This window comes from Xyrauchen texanus, chromosome 40 (genome assembly GCF_025860055.1).
Source record: "Xyrauchen texanus isolate HMW12.3.18 chromosome 40, RBS_HiC_50CHRs, whole genome shotgun sequence".
Lineage (NCBI taxonomy): Eukaryota > Metazoa > Chordata > Actinopteri > Cypriniformes > Catostomidae > Xyrauchen > Xyrauchen texanus.
This window is the reverse complement of record NC_068315.1, coordinates 23,185,929-23,199,483: the sequence shown is the minus strand read 5'-3', so window position 1 is coordinate 23,199,483 and position 13,555 is coordinate 23,185,929. Positions and strand designations below refer to the sequence as shown.

The 13,555-nt window shown below is 41.4% G+C and overlaps 1 protein-coding gene across 1 annotated transcript in view; it reads left to right on the top strand.

The window, feature by feature from the left end:
* Positions 1–7,992: 7,992 nt before the first annotated feature.
* The window catches only part of LOC127633795 (ras-associating and dilute domain-containing protein-like), a 35,228-nt gene continuing 29,665 nt past the window's right edge, over positions 7,993–13,555 (top strand). The window contains exons 1-4 of the mRNA XM_052113111.1: positions 7,993–8,132; positions 8,699–9,013; positions 10,893–11,125; positions 11,930–12,294. Coding sequence (XP_051969071.1) covers positions 8,005–8,132; positions 8,699–9,013; positions 10,893–11,125; positions 11,930–12,294 — 1,041 coding nt within the window. The 5' untranslated portion in view covers positions 7,993–8,004. The remainder of the gene's footprint in view (positions 8,133–8,698; positions 9,014–10,892; positions 11,126–11,929; positions 12,295–13,555) is intronic.

Below are 13,555 nucleotides of genomic sequence, written 5' to 3'. Positions count from 1 at the left end.
AGAGGACAAGTCGTCTAAATATTATTTTCTTTAAAGTTTTATAGCTGTTTACTGTGAGAATCGTTGTGATATTATTTGCAAAAGCCTAAAAATAAAGAATACAATACAATTCAACAATAAGGTTGTTTTTGCAGATTTTCAGTGTCTGTCATGTGCTTTCTGACCACCAGATGGGGACACTTCTCCAGATGAATTACGGTGCAAGCACTCTTATGTGGTTTTGGGAGAGGTCAGGACTCAACTGGACTCCTGTTTGGACCACAGCAGTTTATTATGGTGGCTTAGAGGAGTTCAGTACAGTACTGGGCGGGTAGACCCGAAGGTGGCAGCCCAGTCGAGTCCTCGGCGTCCAACTCTCCGATGCAGCCATCGAAGACTCATCCAGCTCGCGGGCCCCGAAAGAGACGTTAAGCTGGCCGTGAGGCAGGGTGGTCTCATTTCGTAACCGGACGGGGGCAAACGAGCGTGCTGGTGAATGGGAGGTCCTCGGGAAATTACCCGCCGATATGATAATGCAAAATCATAAAATAAGCTATTTTATTGACAATTAGAAAGTAATTCAAGAATTTCATCGACCACTTATTAAACAGATCATGTTACAACTTATTGCATATGATAAATATCTTGAACATGTCTATGAGAGATTGTTCACCGTTCGTGTACTTCACATCAATTATTCTTTAAACAACGAATATATAAATATAAATGCAATCCAATGTTTTGTCAGGCATTTAAACTAAAATTAAACTGCAGAGACATAGTATTGAAAATAATATAATACATTTTGGTTGACATTATATTTGCCACTTAATAAGGTGTGCAATTAATTATTCTTATTATTTATTCAAAACTGTTGAAGTAAAACAATATTTTACGTTTATATTTTGATACAACACACTCAAAAAATACTTTAGCCAATTTAAAAAAAAAAATATATATATATATATATATATATATATATATATATATATATATATATATATATATATATATATATATATATATTTAATTTAATTTATTTTTTTTTTACAAAAGATTACTTAATTCAGTTTGATAGAATTTTGATATTAAATTGAAATGCGTAAGTCAAAATATTTTTTGTAATAATATTTTGAGAATTACTGCTCAACAACCAATTCACAAAAGCCAAAGTCCAACCATTAATATTATGTGTTATTGTTTACTCCCACATTGTAAAATGTATGTATGGCTGAAACACAGAAGAAAATAAAGATTATTGATTTCAAATAACTGTGAAATTGTTATATGTTGAATTCATTTGCCATTTTTTATATAGGCTACAGAGCAGAGATGCAACTATCAACAAGTGCACAAAGTGGTAAATTATCACAGATGTTAAGTGTCATAATTTAGTTATTACGAGAAAATATATAATTTTAATGACATAATATGTCATTAATATGAGAAAATATGTTGTTTATGTGGCATAATATCATCTCCGGTTATACATGTAACCCCGGATCCCTGAGATGAAGGGAACGAGACATTGCTGTAAGCACTATGGGGAGCATCCTTCTACACGACCTTGTTGAAACCCTTATACAATCCCACAAATCCTCTGATTGGCAGTGGTGTCTCAGCGCCTATATAAATGGCCTATATAATGGGTGCTCAATCTCCATTTCTTCAGAATTTTTTGACTGAGGGACAAGAGTGTGTCACTCGAATTATGAAACTCTGAAGTTGTTGTGCGGCCAGCTTTTGAAATGTCTCGTTCCCTATATCTCAAGGAACTGAGTTTACAAGTGTCACAAGAAATGTTCCTTTTCGATTCATTTCACTCGACATTGCTGTAAGCACTATGGGGAACGATATCTCATCTACATGACATAACAGTCCCAGATTTATAACACTAAATAGAGATATTCATAAGGAGTCACAGGCCACAGGCCTTTGACCTATAAATCATATTAAAGTGTATATGATAAGTCCCACGTGGTGGATGCCAAATGGAAATTAATGTAGTCTGGGATCTATATGAACCACATAGATATACACAGCATGGTTTATTAACCCTCTCACAACATGGTTGGAAAAGTAGGTTTTTGTTTCTTATGGGAGTGCTTGACTTTTAAAGGGGCAGTTCAACAGTATATAATTAGGTGGCTGTGTTGATTATAGTCAGTAGCCCACTCGTAATAAGGGCTTGGGCTCACCCATTTGAATGTAAAATGCGTTCTATACAGAGAGGACTTGTGAGGAGATGGACGCCATGTCCAGGTTTTAACATATGCATAGATTGCTCTTCATCTGAATTAAATGGTGGGGGAAAGAAGGCTGGCAAACAAACCACCTGAAGGGCCCTGAAGGGCGTTGATAAAACCTTAGGCATGTAGCCTTTTCTAGGTTTAATGGTGGCTTTTGACAGATCTGGACCAAACTTCAGGCATGAGCTATCAATCAACAGCAACTGCATGTCACCCACCCATGTAAATGAGTCTTAAGCCAATAGTGCGGCCTTTAAGGAAAGCACCCGCAGCTCAACAGATTCCAATGGCTCGAATTGGGAGTTTATGAGTGCCTTAAGCACCAGATTTAAGTCCCAAGTTGTCACCACAGCAGGGTGAGGGGGGTTCAAACACCTTGCTCCCCTAAGGAACTTTATGACTAGATTATGTTTGCATATCGGCAAGCCAGGCTCCAGGGCGTATGCTCAGATAGTCACATAAACCTTGAGCGTTGACAATGTAAGACCAGCATCTAGCCGCTCTTGAAGGAATGTCAAAATCTAAGGCAATTCACTTGGTCTTTACCATTTGAAGTGCACCAATTTGCAAACATGCACCATTTAAGTGCATAGAGGCATCTCCTGGATGCTGCTCTAGCCTGTACAATGGTGTTCATTACCAACTGAGCCAATTCTGTCTCGTCCGATGTGCTGCGTTCAGAGGCCACACGTGTAAGTTCCACAGATTTGGCTGGGGATGCCAAATCATGCGTTGTGCTTGAGAGAGAAGGTCTCGCCTCAGCAGTATTTTGTGACGTAATGAAGCTAGGAAGCAAGTTGCAAGTTGACAATTAGTTTATTGACAGTCAAATTGAGAAGATAGGGGAAAAGTCCGGGGTGATGGTCTAGTGGCGCAGAGTCTCCAATGGTCAGATGATCGTGGTGAGAAGAGTGAAGAGAAGTGTTGAACAGACACGGCTGAATCCGGGTAACAGCAAACAGGACACTGAAACAGGGACAACGAGAGAACTGGACTGGAACTCTGAAGAGCGAACAACACCGGACATCACAAACAACGATCTGACAAGGAGATGAGAGAGTGGTGAGAATTTAAAGGGAATGGGAATGAGTAACAGCTGGTGAGAGGAGTGATTGCGGCAGAGCGCTAATCATGGTACAAACAACACGCCCACACATTCACGCACCCACACAACACACACACTAAGAACAAGGCACGAGACAAGGAAGAGACATAGGATTAAATACCGTGACAGTACCCTTCCCCTAGGAACGCCTCCTGGCGTTCCCAGGCTCCCTTACCTGCCGATTGTAGTCATCGATAAGGGAGTGATCCAGAATGTCTCTGGCCGGTACCCAACCTCTCTCCTCCGGACCGTAACCTTCCCAGTCCACCAGGTACTGAAATCCGCGTCCCCTCCGTCTTGAGTCCAGAATACGGTTGACCGAATAAGTAGGTTCCCGCTCTACGAGTCGCGGCGGGGGAACCGAACCGGCGGGTTAATGCGGGAATAAAAGACGGGTTTTATTTTGGATACATGAAATACGGGTGAATTCTCCTGTACGCTGGAGGAAGGTTGAGGCGGACTGCCACCGGACTAACGATCTTGGTGACAGCTTAACGGGCCAATAAATTTAGGTGCAAGTTTATTAGATACGGAACGTAGAGGAATGTTCTTAGTAGAAAGCCACACTTTTTGACCAACGACGTATACGGGAGGCCTAGACCGGTGGCGATCAGCTTTGGCCTTGGTGCGTGACCCCACTTGGAGTAGAGTCTCCGGGCCCTAGTCCAAGTGCGGTGACACCTCTGGACTAAGGCGTGAGCGGAGGGGACCGCGACTCGGATTCCAGACTAGGAAAAATAGGTGGCTGGTAACCTACACTACACTCAAACGGAGATAGGCCCGTGGATGATACTGGTAACGTGTTGTGGGCGTACTCAACAAAAGACAGTTGTAGGCTAAATGTCCAGCACCACCACAGTACAAACACAGTCCCTGGGATCTCCGCCTTTCCTTCTCCTCCCGGGAAAGCCGGGCTCGACCCACCTGCATGGGCTCGGGATCACAGACGGGGCTGAACGCGTCCCCGCCTCCAGAACATTGACCGCCTAATCCTCTCAAGGGGCGGTTGGTTTGTACTCGCTGTTCCATTCTGGATAACCTTGCGTCCACTCTAAGCGCCAAGGCGATCAAATCGTTTAGCTTGGTGGGGAGATCCATGGCGTATATCTCCTTTTGGACGCCGATCAGCCAGCCCATGCAGGAACATGTCCCACTGCCTCCTCGTTCCATTGGCTCTCCGCCGCTAGCGTCCGAACTCGATAGAAAAGTCTGATACAGATCTCTCCCCTGACGCAAGTCGGCCAGCACTCTGGCTGCCTCTCTACCGAGACAGCACGGTCGAAAACTCGCCTCATCTCCGCGGAGAGTGCTTGAAAAGAGGTGCAGCATTCATCTTGATTCTCCCACACCGCCGTTCCCCAAAGGGCCGCTCTCCCAGAAAGTAGCGTCAGGACAAAAGCTTACCTTGGTTCTTTCATCACAGAATGTTCTGGGTTGTAAAGAAAAATGCATTGAGCATCGTGTTAGAAAAGCTCGCAAAAATTAGGTTCACCTGAATATAGCTCTGGAACCGGTAGGCGGGCTCCGACTGGGAGGGGGCGCTGGTGGTGGTTGAGGAATCAGCGGTGCGGGTGGCGCAGTGGGAGCTCGCAGAAGTTGAATTTGCTGGGTGAGTCCGGACACCTGCGCCACTAGAGCCTGGACAGCTGAGCCGTGTCATTGAGATTCTTCTCCTGGTTCTCCATACGAAGTCTGCTGTTCATCACGTAATTCTTCTAGGCTGTCTGAATTGTTACTCGCTGCTTCCATCTTGTGGTCAGATCGTTCTGTGACGTAATGAAGCTAGGAAGCAAGTTGCAAGTTGACAATTAGTTTATTGACAGTCAAATTGAGAAGATAGGGGAAAAGTCCGGGGTGATGGTCTAGTGGCGCAGAGTCTCCAATGGTCAGATGATCGTGGTGAGAAGAGTGAAGAGAAGTGTTGAACAGACACGGCGAATCCGGGTAACAGCAAACAGGACACGAAACAGGGACAACGAGAGAACTGGACTGGAACTCTGAAGAGCTGAACAACACCGGACATCACAAACAACGATCTGACAAGGAGATGAGAGAGTGGTGAGAATTTAAAGGGAATGGGAATGAGTAACAGCTGGTGAGAGGAGTGATTGCGGCAGAGCGCTAATCATGGTACAAACAACACGCCCACACATTCACGCACCCACACAACACACACTAAGAACAAGGCACGAGACAAGGAAGAGACATAGGATTAAATACCGTGACATATTTCCCATGGAGGGCTGTCTAGTATTTCCATCATCTCCAGAAACCAGGACTGATTGGGCCATTTTGGCGCAATTATCAGAACTTTTTCCATGTCCACTCTGACCTTGCTGATGACAGAGTGAAGGAGGCACACTGGGGGAAATGCATACTTGCCTAGTGGGGCTTGGGACATGGAGTACAAAAGGGGACAGTGGGTGTTCTCTAAGGAGTCGAATAGGTCGACTTCCGCTTTTCCGAATATTTCCCAAATCCAGAGCATTTGATGTGCCACGCCCATTTTGCACCTGTACATGTGCCTAAAGTCGGGTGTCCATCACATACCGTGCCCCAACATGTGTTGGATACATCTGTGTTTAACGCTTTTTGTGCGGTAAACACATGTTGACCCATTTTTCGTGCTGAGACGGAGGGTACTTACGCTTGGGCCACGGTTTGCGTGGCTTCACAGATGGCTCAGTAGTAGCTTTCGGCTATGCTGGGGCAGCAAAAGAAGGACTCTTTCCTGGGCGCTGACTGGCATTAAATCAGGAGCATGCCAGGAAAGGGGAAGTGCTACTTCTTTTTGGCAGAAAGTGTTTCATCGCTTTTGACTGCTTTTGCACCGCAATAAAGTACTCTGAAAAGCCTTCCACCGCATTGCCAAAGAGACCGCCGGCGACACTAGGGTGTTGAGAATGGTAGCGCAGCGTTGATCAACGAAGACCATCTGAAGCGAAAAACCCGTTCACCAAGAGCGTCTTTGACAGCGATGAGGAGAACTTTTCACCTGAACACACAGGAGAGTGGAAAGCCTCATGGTGCAGGCACTGAACAGAGGCGATGAGTCGTCCTGTTCGCGTCTTGCTGAGAATTTCCATAAGTGTATATCGACGGCGAAGCAGAAAGTGTTCCAAGATGAAGGAAAAAAATTCTGAATAAGTGGTGACTGAGCACCCGCTTATATAGGCTGCCTGTGTGCCTAAAGGGGCGAGGCTCACACATCATTGCCAATCAGAGTATTGGCGTGATTGTATAAGGGTTTCAACAAGGTTGTGTAAAAGGACGCTACCCATAGTGCTTACAGCAATGTCGTGTGAACTGATTCGAAAGGGAACTCTATATTACGAGAAAAGATGTCATTTTTATGACATGATATCTCGTTATTGTGAGAAAAGATGTTGTTTTTACAACATAAAATCTTGTTATTGTGAGAAAAGATGTTGTTTTTACAACATAATATCTTGTTATTATGAGAAAAGATGACTGAATGAAAAAATGTAATGTACGTGCCAGCATTGCGATGGATGGATAGATGAGATAGATAGATAGATTTACATTTATGCATTTGGCAGACGCTTTTATCCAAAGTGACTTAGTGCCTTGCTCAAGGGCTCAACAGTGGCATGTTGGTGGTGCTGGGGCAGTAACCCTGAGCCTCAACCACTGAGCCGCCACTGCCCCAGATAGATAGATAGATAGATAGATAGATAGATTTACATTTATGCATTTGGCAGACGCTTTTATCCAAAGTGACTTAGTGCCTTGCTCAAGGGCTCAACAGTGGCATGTTGGTGGTGCTGGGGCAGTAACCCTGAGCCTCAACCACTGAGCCGCCACTGCCCCAGATAGATAGATAGATAGATAGATAGATAGATAGATAGATAGATAGATAGATAGATAGATAGATAGATAGATAGATAGATAGATAGATAGATAGATAGATAGATAACCACAAATAAATAAATTCCCTCACAATAAAAAGTATTGATGTCATCAGATGTTCATAATATGGTATTTTGATTCCGTTTACTGAATGATTAACCATTTTTATACTCCATGGTATTTACATGTTTTTTTTTTTTTTTTTTTTACCATTATACCATGTCCTAAAACATGGTAGTACCATAGTCCTTTTGGAAGCCTGTTTGTTAGGGTTGCTTTGAGTTTTACTCGAATAGCTAAAGAGATACAAGAAATTCGAAGACAGCCGTCAGATGAGGAACCTCCCCTAGTCCTTTCAGAGCTTCAGCGGCACGTTTGGTCGGTCAGTCTTTAAACGTGTCTCAAAACCGACTGAGCTGTCTACTTAGACAGCATCTTTGATCACACTGCAGATTGCATGGGTGCGTGCTTGCAAACATTTTTTTAGATGTGCTGACTGTGAAGCATGCGCCTCTGCCTACTAGTGCTGCGCACCAATTATGCCCCAAAATGTTGCTTACGTAGACATCTATCAAGATTTTGAGACACAGCCCATACCAACTAATGGACACATAGAGCAGAAAGGTTAGTCTTGAGTGCCAGTCCGTTCACAGGGTTGATTTTAAGATTTTTTTTCTGTCATGAGCTTTTCTACAGCTGTGTATTACAAAGTATGATCGATGTGCTCGGTTTGCTACGAGCAAGTCATCCTTCGGGGCCGCTTCTTAGACTGAAAGAGCAGCTGGAAAACTTTTGGGAACGATGATAGGGAACGAGCAGAGCTCTCAGGAATCCAAACCGCCTCCAGTCTCACCTGCGGGTTTACCAGTCGGCGCTTCCAGGAGAAGATTATCCAGGGTCGGGAGGAAACAGAGCAATGGATCCGTCCAGTAAGTTCAGTTTTTAAACGGCTCATTTGAAGTGTATACATGAACACTTTTGTAATTTATTTGTATAAATGACAACCTTTGTCAACTATATGGAATACTTTTTATATTAAACCTATAATTACACGTCAATTGCACTTTAATTACACACCTGATAGATATAAGCTACTGGCCTTTCACAAAAGTGTCTTTATGATGAATGATTAGTGTGAAAGGATTTTAGTTCCCGCTTCCAAACTTGACACATTTTATGGTGCTGACGCAATAGTGAGGGCTTTTTACAGAGCTTTTATTCAGAAATAAGCAGATTACAGGATCAGGAATAATATTTAGGGGTAGCCTTTTGCAAGGTACAAGTTTTTTTTTTGTTTTTTTTTTCTTCAGATTTCTCTGTAGTACCTCTTTGTTCATTTTATAAACCCCACTTTTCATTTATGAGGAACAACCTAGAGATGGACAACCAGAGAAATCTGAAAACCTTGGTCTGAAGAGTCACAAGACTTTAACTGCTGCATCTATAGACACTCCACCCAACAGGACAACAGATAAATCCTGTGTCCTTTCCACAGGTCTAGCTCATCAAGTGGTACGGCCAGATCAGTGGAGAGTGTGGGCATCCTGCAACCTGCGAAGAACAAGATCCGCCGTCACAAGCATCGACTGTCCACTGTGTTTGGCCGCGGTTCTCGGAGAGGCTCTGGGGAGATGGCTGCTTCAGGAGAGGAGGTGGTGACAGAGGATCCCTCTGAGCTGTCAAATCATATCACGGCTCCAGGCATTCTGAAGATATTTGGCACTGAGATCTGTGAAGGAGCCAACTACAAAAGTGTACTGGCCACAACACACTCCAGTGCCAAAGAGCTGGTCAAAGAGGCATTAGCCAGGTGAGACCATACTTATTGAGGAGAATATGAACACATAATGCCTTTGATTTTGAACATTGTCTTAAATACACCACTTTATCTGCAACAACTTTTTTCGATTTACATTTTTTCATGGCAGAATAAAAGACTTGATGTACAGTGGCCACACAAACTATTCAGACAGTTCAGCTGCATATAAAAAATGTAGAAATGTCATTGCATTTAGTAGCAAAATATCAAACCAAGTGATATTTATTTTAAAGAAATTACAGCACAAACACTTTTCAAGCAATGCATTTCACATAAAAAAAAACATTTGTTTATTTTTTAAATGGTATACTGTTCAAAATGTAGACAAAGTATTTGGACACTTTGTGGATGTCAAACTTTGTGTTACATGTCCATAATGATGAACTACACATGTGGTTTCTCTGCTAGGACAATTGTGTGAACTTAGGGTGGACTGACTTTATACATCCACTACAAATCAAAAATGAAAATTGAAGTTGCCACTTTAGCCACTTGGTTTGATATTAAGTTATTTAATGCAGTTATTTTTAAGTGTGACCTAACTGTCCAAATACCTTTCAGGCCACTGTGTATTCAGTATTGGGATAATAAAATAGGGTTTGATAATGATTTAATTTATAATGCTTTTGCCCTGTTCCTGCTTTGAACAAACTTGTAAACAAAGGATTTACAGGAGGATTTGGAATTTAAGAAATTGCACAAAATAGCTATTGTGCTCATGGGTTATTGTCCCTTCTTGTAAATGCATTTGATGTTTTCAAACCAAATGTTTCTATTGATTTGTGGGAAATTGTTGTTGAAATGAATCCCTTGCAAGCAAGCTGCTTTAGTTTGAATAGAATACTGAGTCAGCACTCAAATACCAAATTCCTAAAATTTTCCCCCTCATTCTACAACCAGAATTCCTCTATGTGTGCATGAGTGACTGTTGCTGTGTTAAAATACTTTCCCCTATCCCAGTTTAATATGCAGAGATGACTTTAAGCCATTAATAGGATAATTAGTAAATTATTCATAGGAAACTGAAAATACTATGTTTCTGTCACTCTTTGAAAATTGCTGTTTGTTTTTAGAGACCCACTTAGACCCACTAACTCTTTGTTTGACTAGTGGCAGACTATTCAGAAAGCTCTTTTCTAAACCAAGTTTATTTTTGCAATACTGTTTGGTGGCGCTAGAGGCGCAGAAAGTGCATCTTATTAAAATATCTTATATCTTTGTGATTGCAGACTCCATTATTTATTTCTTTTTTTAAATCCTTATCGAGCAATCATAGAATAGTCTAGGGATGTTCATGAGAAGTCAATTAATCAAGTACTTGTTCAGTTTTAAATTTACAGCTTGAAACACTAGTAAAAACACTACTTGAAAATTGCTATTTGATTTTCCTTTGTGCATTTGTGAAATGAAAGCGGCTTCTCTGACCCCTGCCATTACAATTAAGTGCATTGGTTGGTACTGTGGATACGTGACATTGTATGGAATACTGTAGTTCACTCAAAAAAAATATTTAAAGTGATTTTATTGCTTCTGAAGACTTAGAATGTAATCCTATGTTTCATACTGTATTCATGCCTTTTTTAATTTTTGAATCTAGATGATGTTGTTTATGCATAGTGCTAATCTTTTTCAAATGAAAAACATGTTTAAAGGTTGAAGGGTTAATTCAAATTCAAAATTTGAAGTTATTGCTTTAAATTTTTTTTAATATGTCAGAGTACTCAACTACAGCATAACTTGAAGTGCCCATACCTAAAACAGTCATGGATATGTTTTAGTCAAAATGTGCTGGAAAACTGAATATAGAAGTGCAACACCATACAATACTGAACATCTGTTTTTCTGCTGTTTGTTTTTGTTATTATTTTAGATACTCCCTAAGCAAAGAACATGTTGATGACTATGTGTTATGTGATGTGATTGGGTGTATTGGAGATCACCCCTGGAGGACAGAATGTGTTCGTTTGGTAGGGGACAATGAGAAGCCTCTCCTGCTGCAGTCCCTCTGGAAGCCCAGAGAGGGCTATGCCCGCCGATTTGAGATCCAGCGCAAGGCCTCTGTGGAGGAAAATATCTCTAAAGATAGGGACACTGTGACAGCAGGTAATGACTGTCCACTGCCCAACACTGCATTAAAAATGTTTTTACAATTATAACTGCTGAACTGCAATCAAGTTGTCATTTCTTCAACAGGCCTTGTTTACATCTTTGGTGTACTGGCAACCAAAATTGAGCCACCAAATTGCCCTGTTTTATTCGTCCTTCTAAGTTGTGCTTCCTTCCTGCCAACAAACCACTTTGTGTTTATACTGACCTTGGCACACTTACAAGATGCCAGTTTGAAGGCATTGCCTTTATGTTGACCTACACTGAGATAATTTGCTCTGTTTAATGAGTTAGTTCAACCAAAAATAAAATGTTCTTTCATTATTTATTCACCCTTTTGTTGTTCCAAACCTTGAAGACTATTTTACTTTCATGGAGCACAAAATGAGATTTTGTGCTCCAAGATTTTTTGAAAATTACTCTACAGAAAAAAGATACAATGAAAGTGACTGGTGATCTCTTGTTTTGTTCCACTGAAGAAAGACAGTCACATGGGTTTGGAACACTGACATTGTATTTGGCAGCATTTACTAAATTATTTATAGCTAGCACTTGCCAGTTGAAAAGCCTAAACTATAGATGTAGTTTTATTGACATATATATAAATATATAATTTTCACCTGTGATCTCATTAGTATTCGTAGGTATTCATACGTAAAGTGTGGTTCTAGAACACATAGATTTTTGTACATTTGGATAGACACTAACACATCAACTATTTTCTTAATATAAGTAACTCAAGGAACTGGACATAGCCACTTGATGTCAGCACTCAGTACATTTTATATTCTTATTCTCCAGGCATAAACGCACAGGCACGAAAGCTGCAGAAGATCCGCTCCAGAGGTAAATATGTTCTGCTGGAATTGGGTGGAAGAGATGGTGCAGTGGACAGCAAACACAATCTGTTTAAGAGTCTAAGCGAGACGAACTTGACAGCAGAGGCTCAAAGCACCTGTGGTCACTCCTGTTCAGAGGCCCACAAAAACATCAAGAACCAATCACAGGGGGAGGAGCCAGATTCCGAGGCCTACAAAGCAACACACTGTCCTGCCAATGAAAGGGAGGAGACAGAGAGTAGCGACGACAACTCTACACAGTATTCTATTCACCCGCCCCTCGAGTTCCCGTACTTCCTACTTCTGCAGGGCTTCAGTTACAGACAGGTAGGACAGACTCCCACTATATCTCTGCCTCCTCCTTCCCACTAAAGCCCCGTCTCATCCACCCAACTCTCCCACTTCCTTGCTCCCTTTTCTTTCCTTTGCCCCATTAAACACATGAGTCGCTGTTTCTGGAATATTCTGGTATGAAGTGATTTATCAATGTTGCAAAATTTTGTTTCCAGCATCCTCAAAATTCTGAATCATTTTAGTTTATTTGCATTGCATTGGGTTAGATGTTTTCTTTACTGCTTATTTACCTTTATTTACCTGGCCCCCACAGTGAGTCTGATTTCTCCCAAGGTTATTTTCCTCCATTAACCAACATCTTATGGAGTTTTGTGTTCCTTGCCACAGTCGCCTTCGGCTTGTTCACTGGGGTTATAAATACAATTATTATGTAATTACTTATTTTTAAACACAATTCACAGTCGTATTTTTATCAAACTACACAATGATGACTCTAAGACATTATAGATTTTACAGTTTTATCTTCTGTTAATGCTGATCTTCTGTAAAGCTGCTTTGAAACGATGTGTGTTGTGAAAGGCGCTATACAAATAAAAATGACTTCACTTGACTTAACATTACCTTTTTTTAAAATTAGGTAAATTGTACAATCTCTGCCGCCACTGAAGCACCAATTGTTTTCAAACAGGTTTCTTGAGAACATAGCCTATAAAAGTCTAGGAGAAATTATTTTAAAGGGATGATTCACCCAAAAATGAAAATTCTCTCATAATTTAATGTGACAAAGAGGAGGGCGGGGCCAGGCCATGAGTGTGTAGGCTAATCAGCCGAGGAGAGGAATAAGGCAGAGCCTGATACGGCAGTTCGGGAGAGAGAGAGCCACACACAGCTGCCGTGTGTGTGTGTTTATGTTTGTGTTTTTTAAGTTTTCATAAAAATATTACTTTGATGCTTCATCTGGTTCCCGCCTCCTTGCCCCTTTTAACCTTGTTACATAAAGAGATCCTATCACTTTAGAAGACATTAATTTAACCACTGGATTCGTACCGATGAGGTTTATGCTGACTATGTGTGATTTTTGGAGCTTCAAATGTCGAATCACCATCCACTTGCATTTTAAGGACCTTCTGAGCTGAGATTTTTCTATTTTTCATCAAATATGTCCTGGTGAAGAAAGAAAGTCATATGCACCTGGGATACCATGAGGGTGATTAAATAATGAGAACATTTTCATTTTGAAGCGAATTATCCCTTTAACTTTGAAAAAGTTTCATATTTCACCTTTAACTTTTAC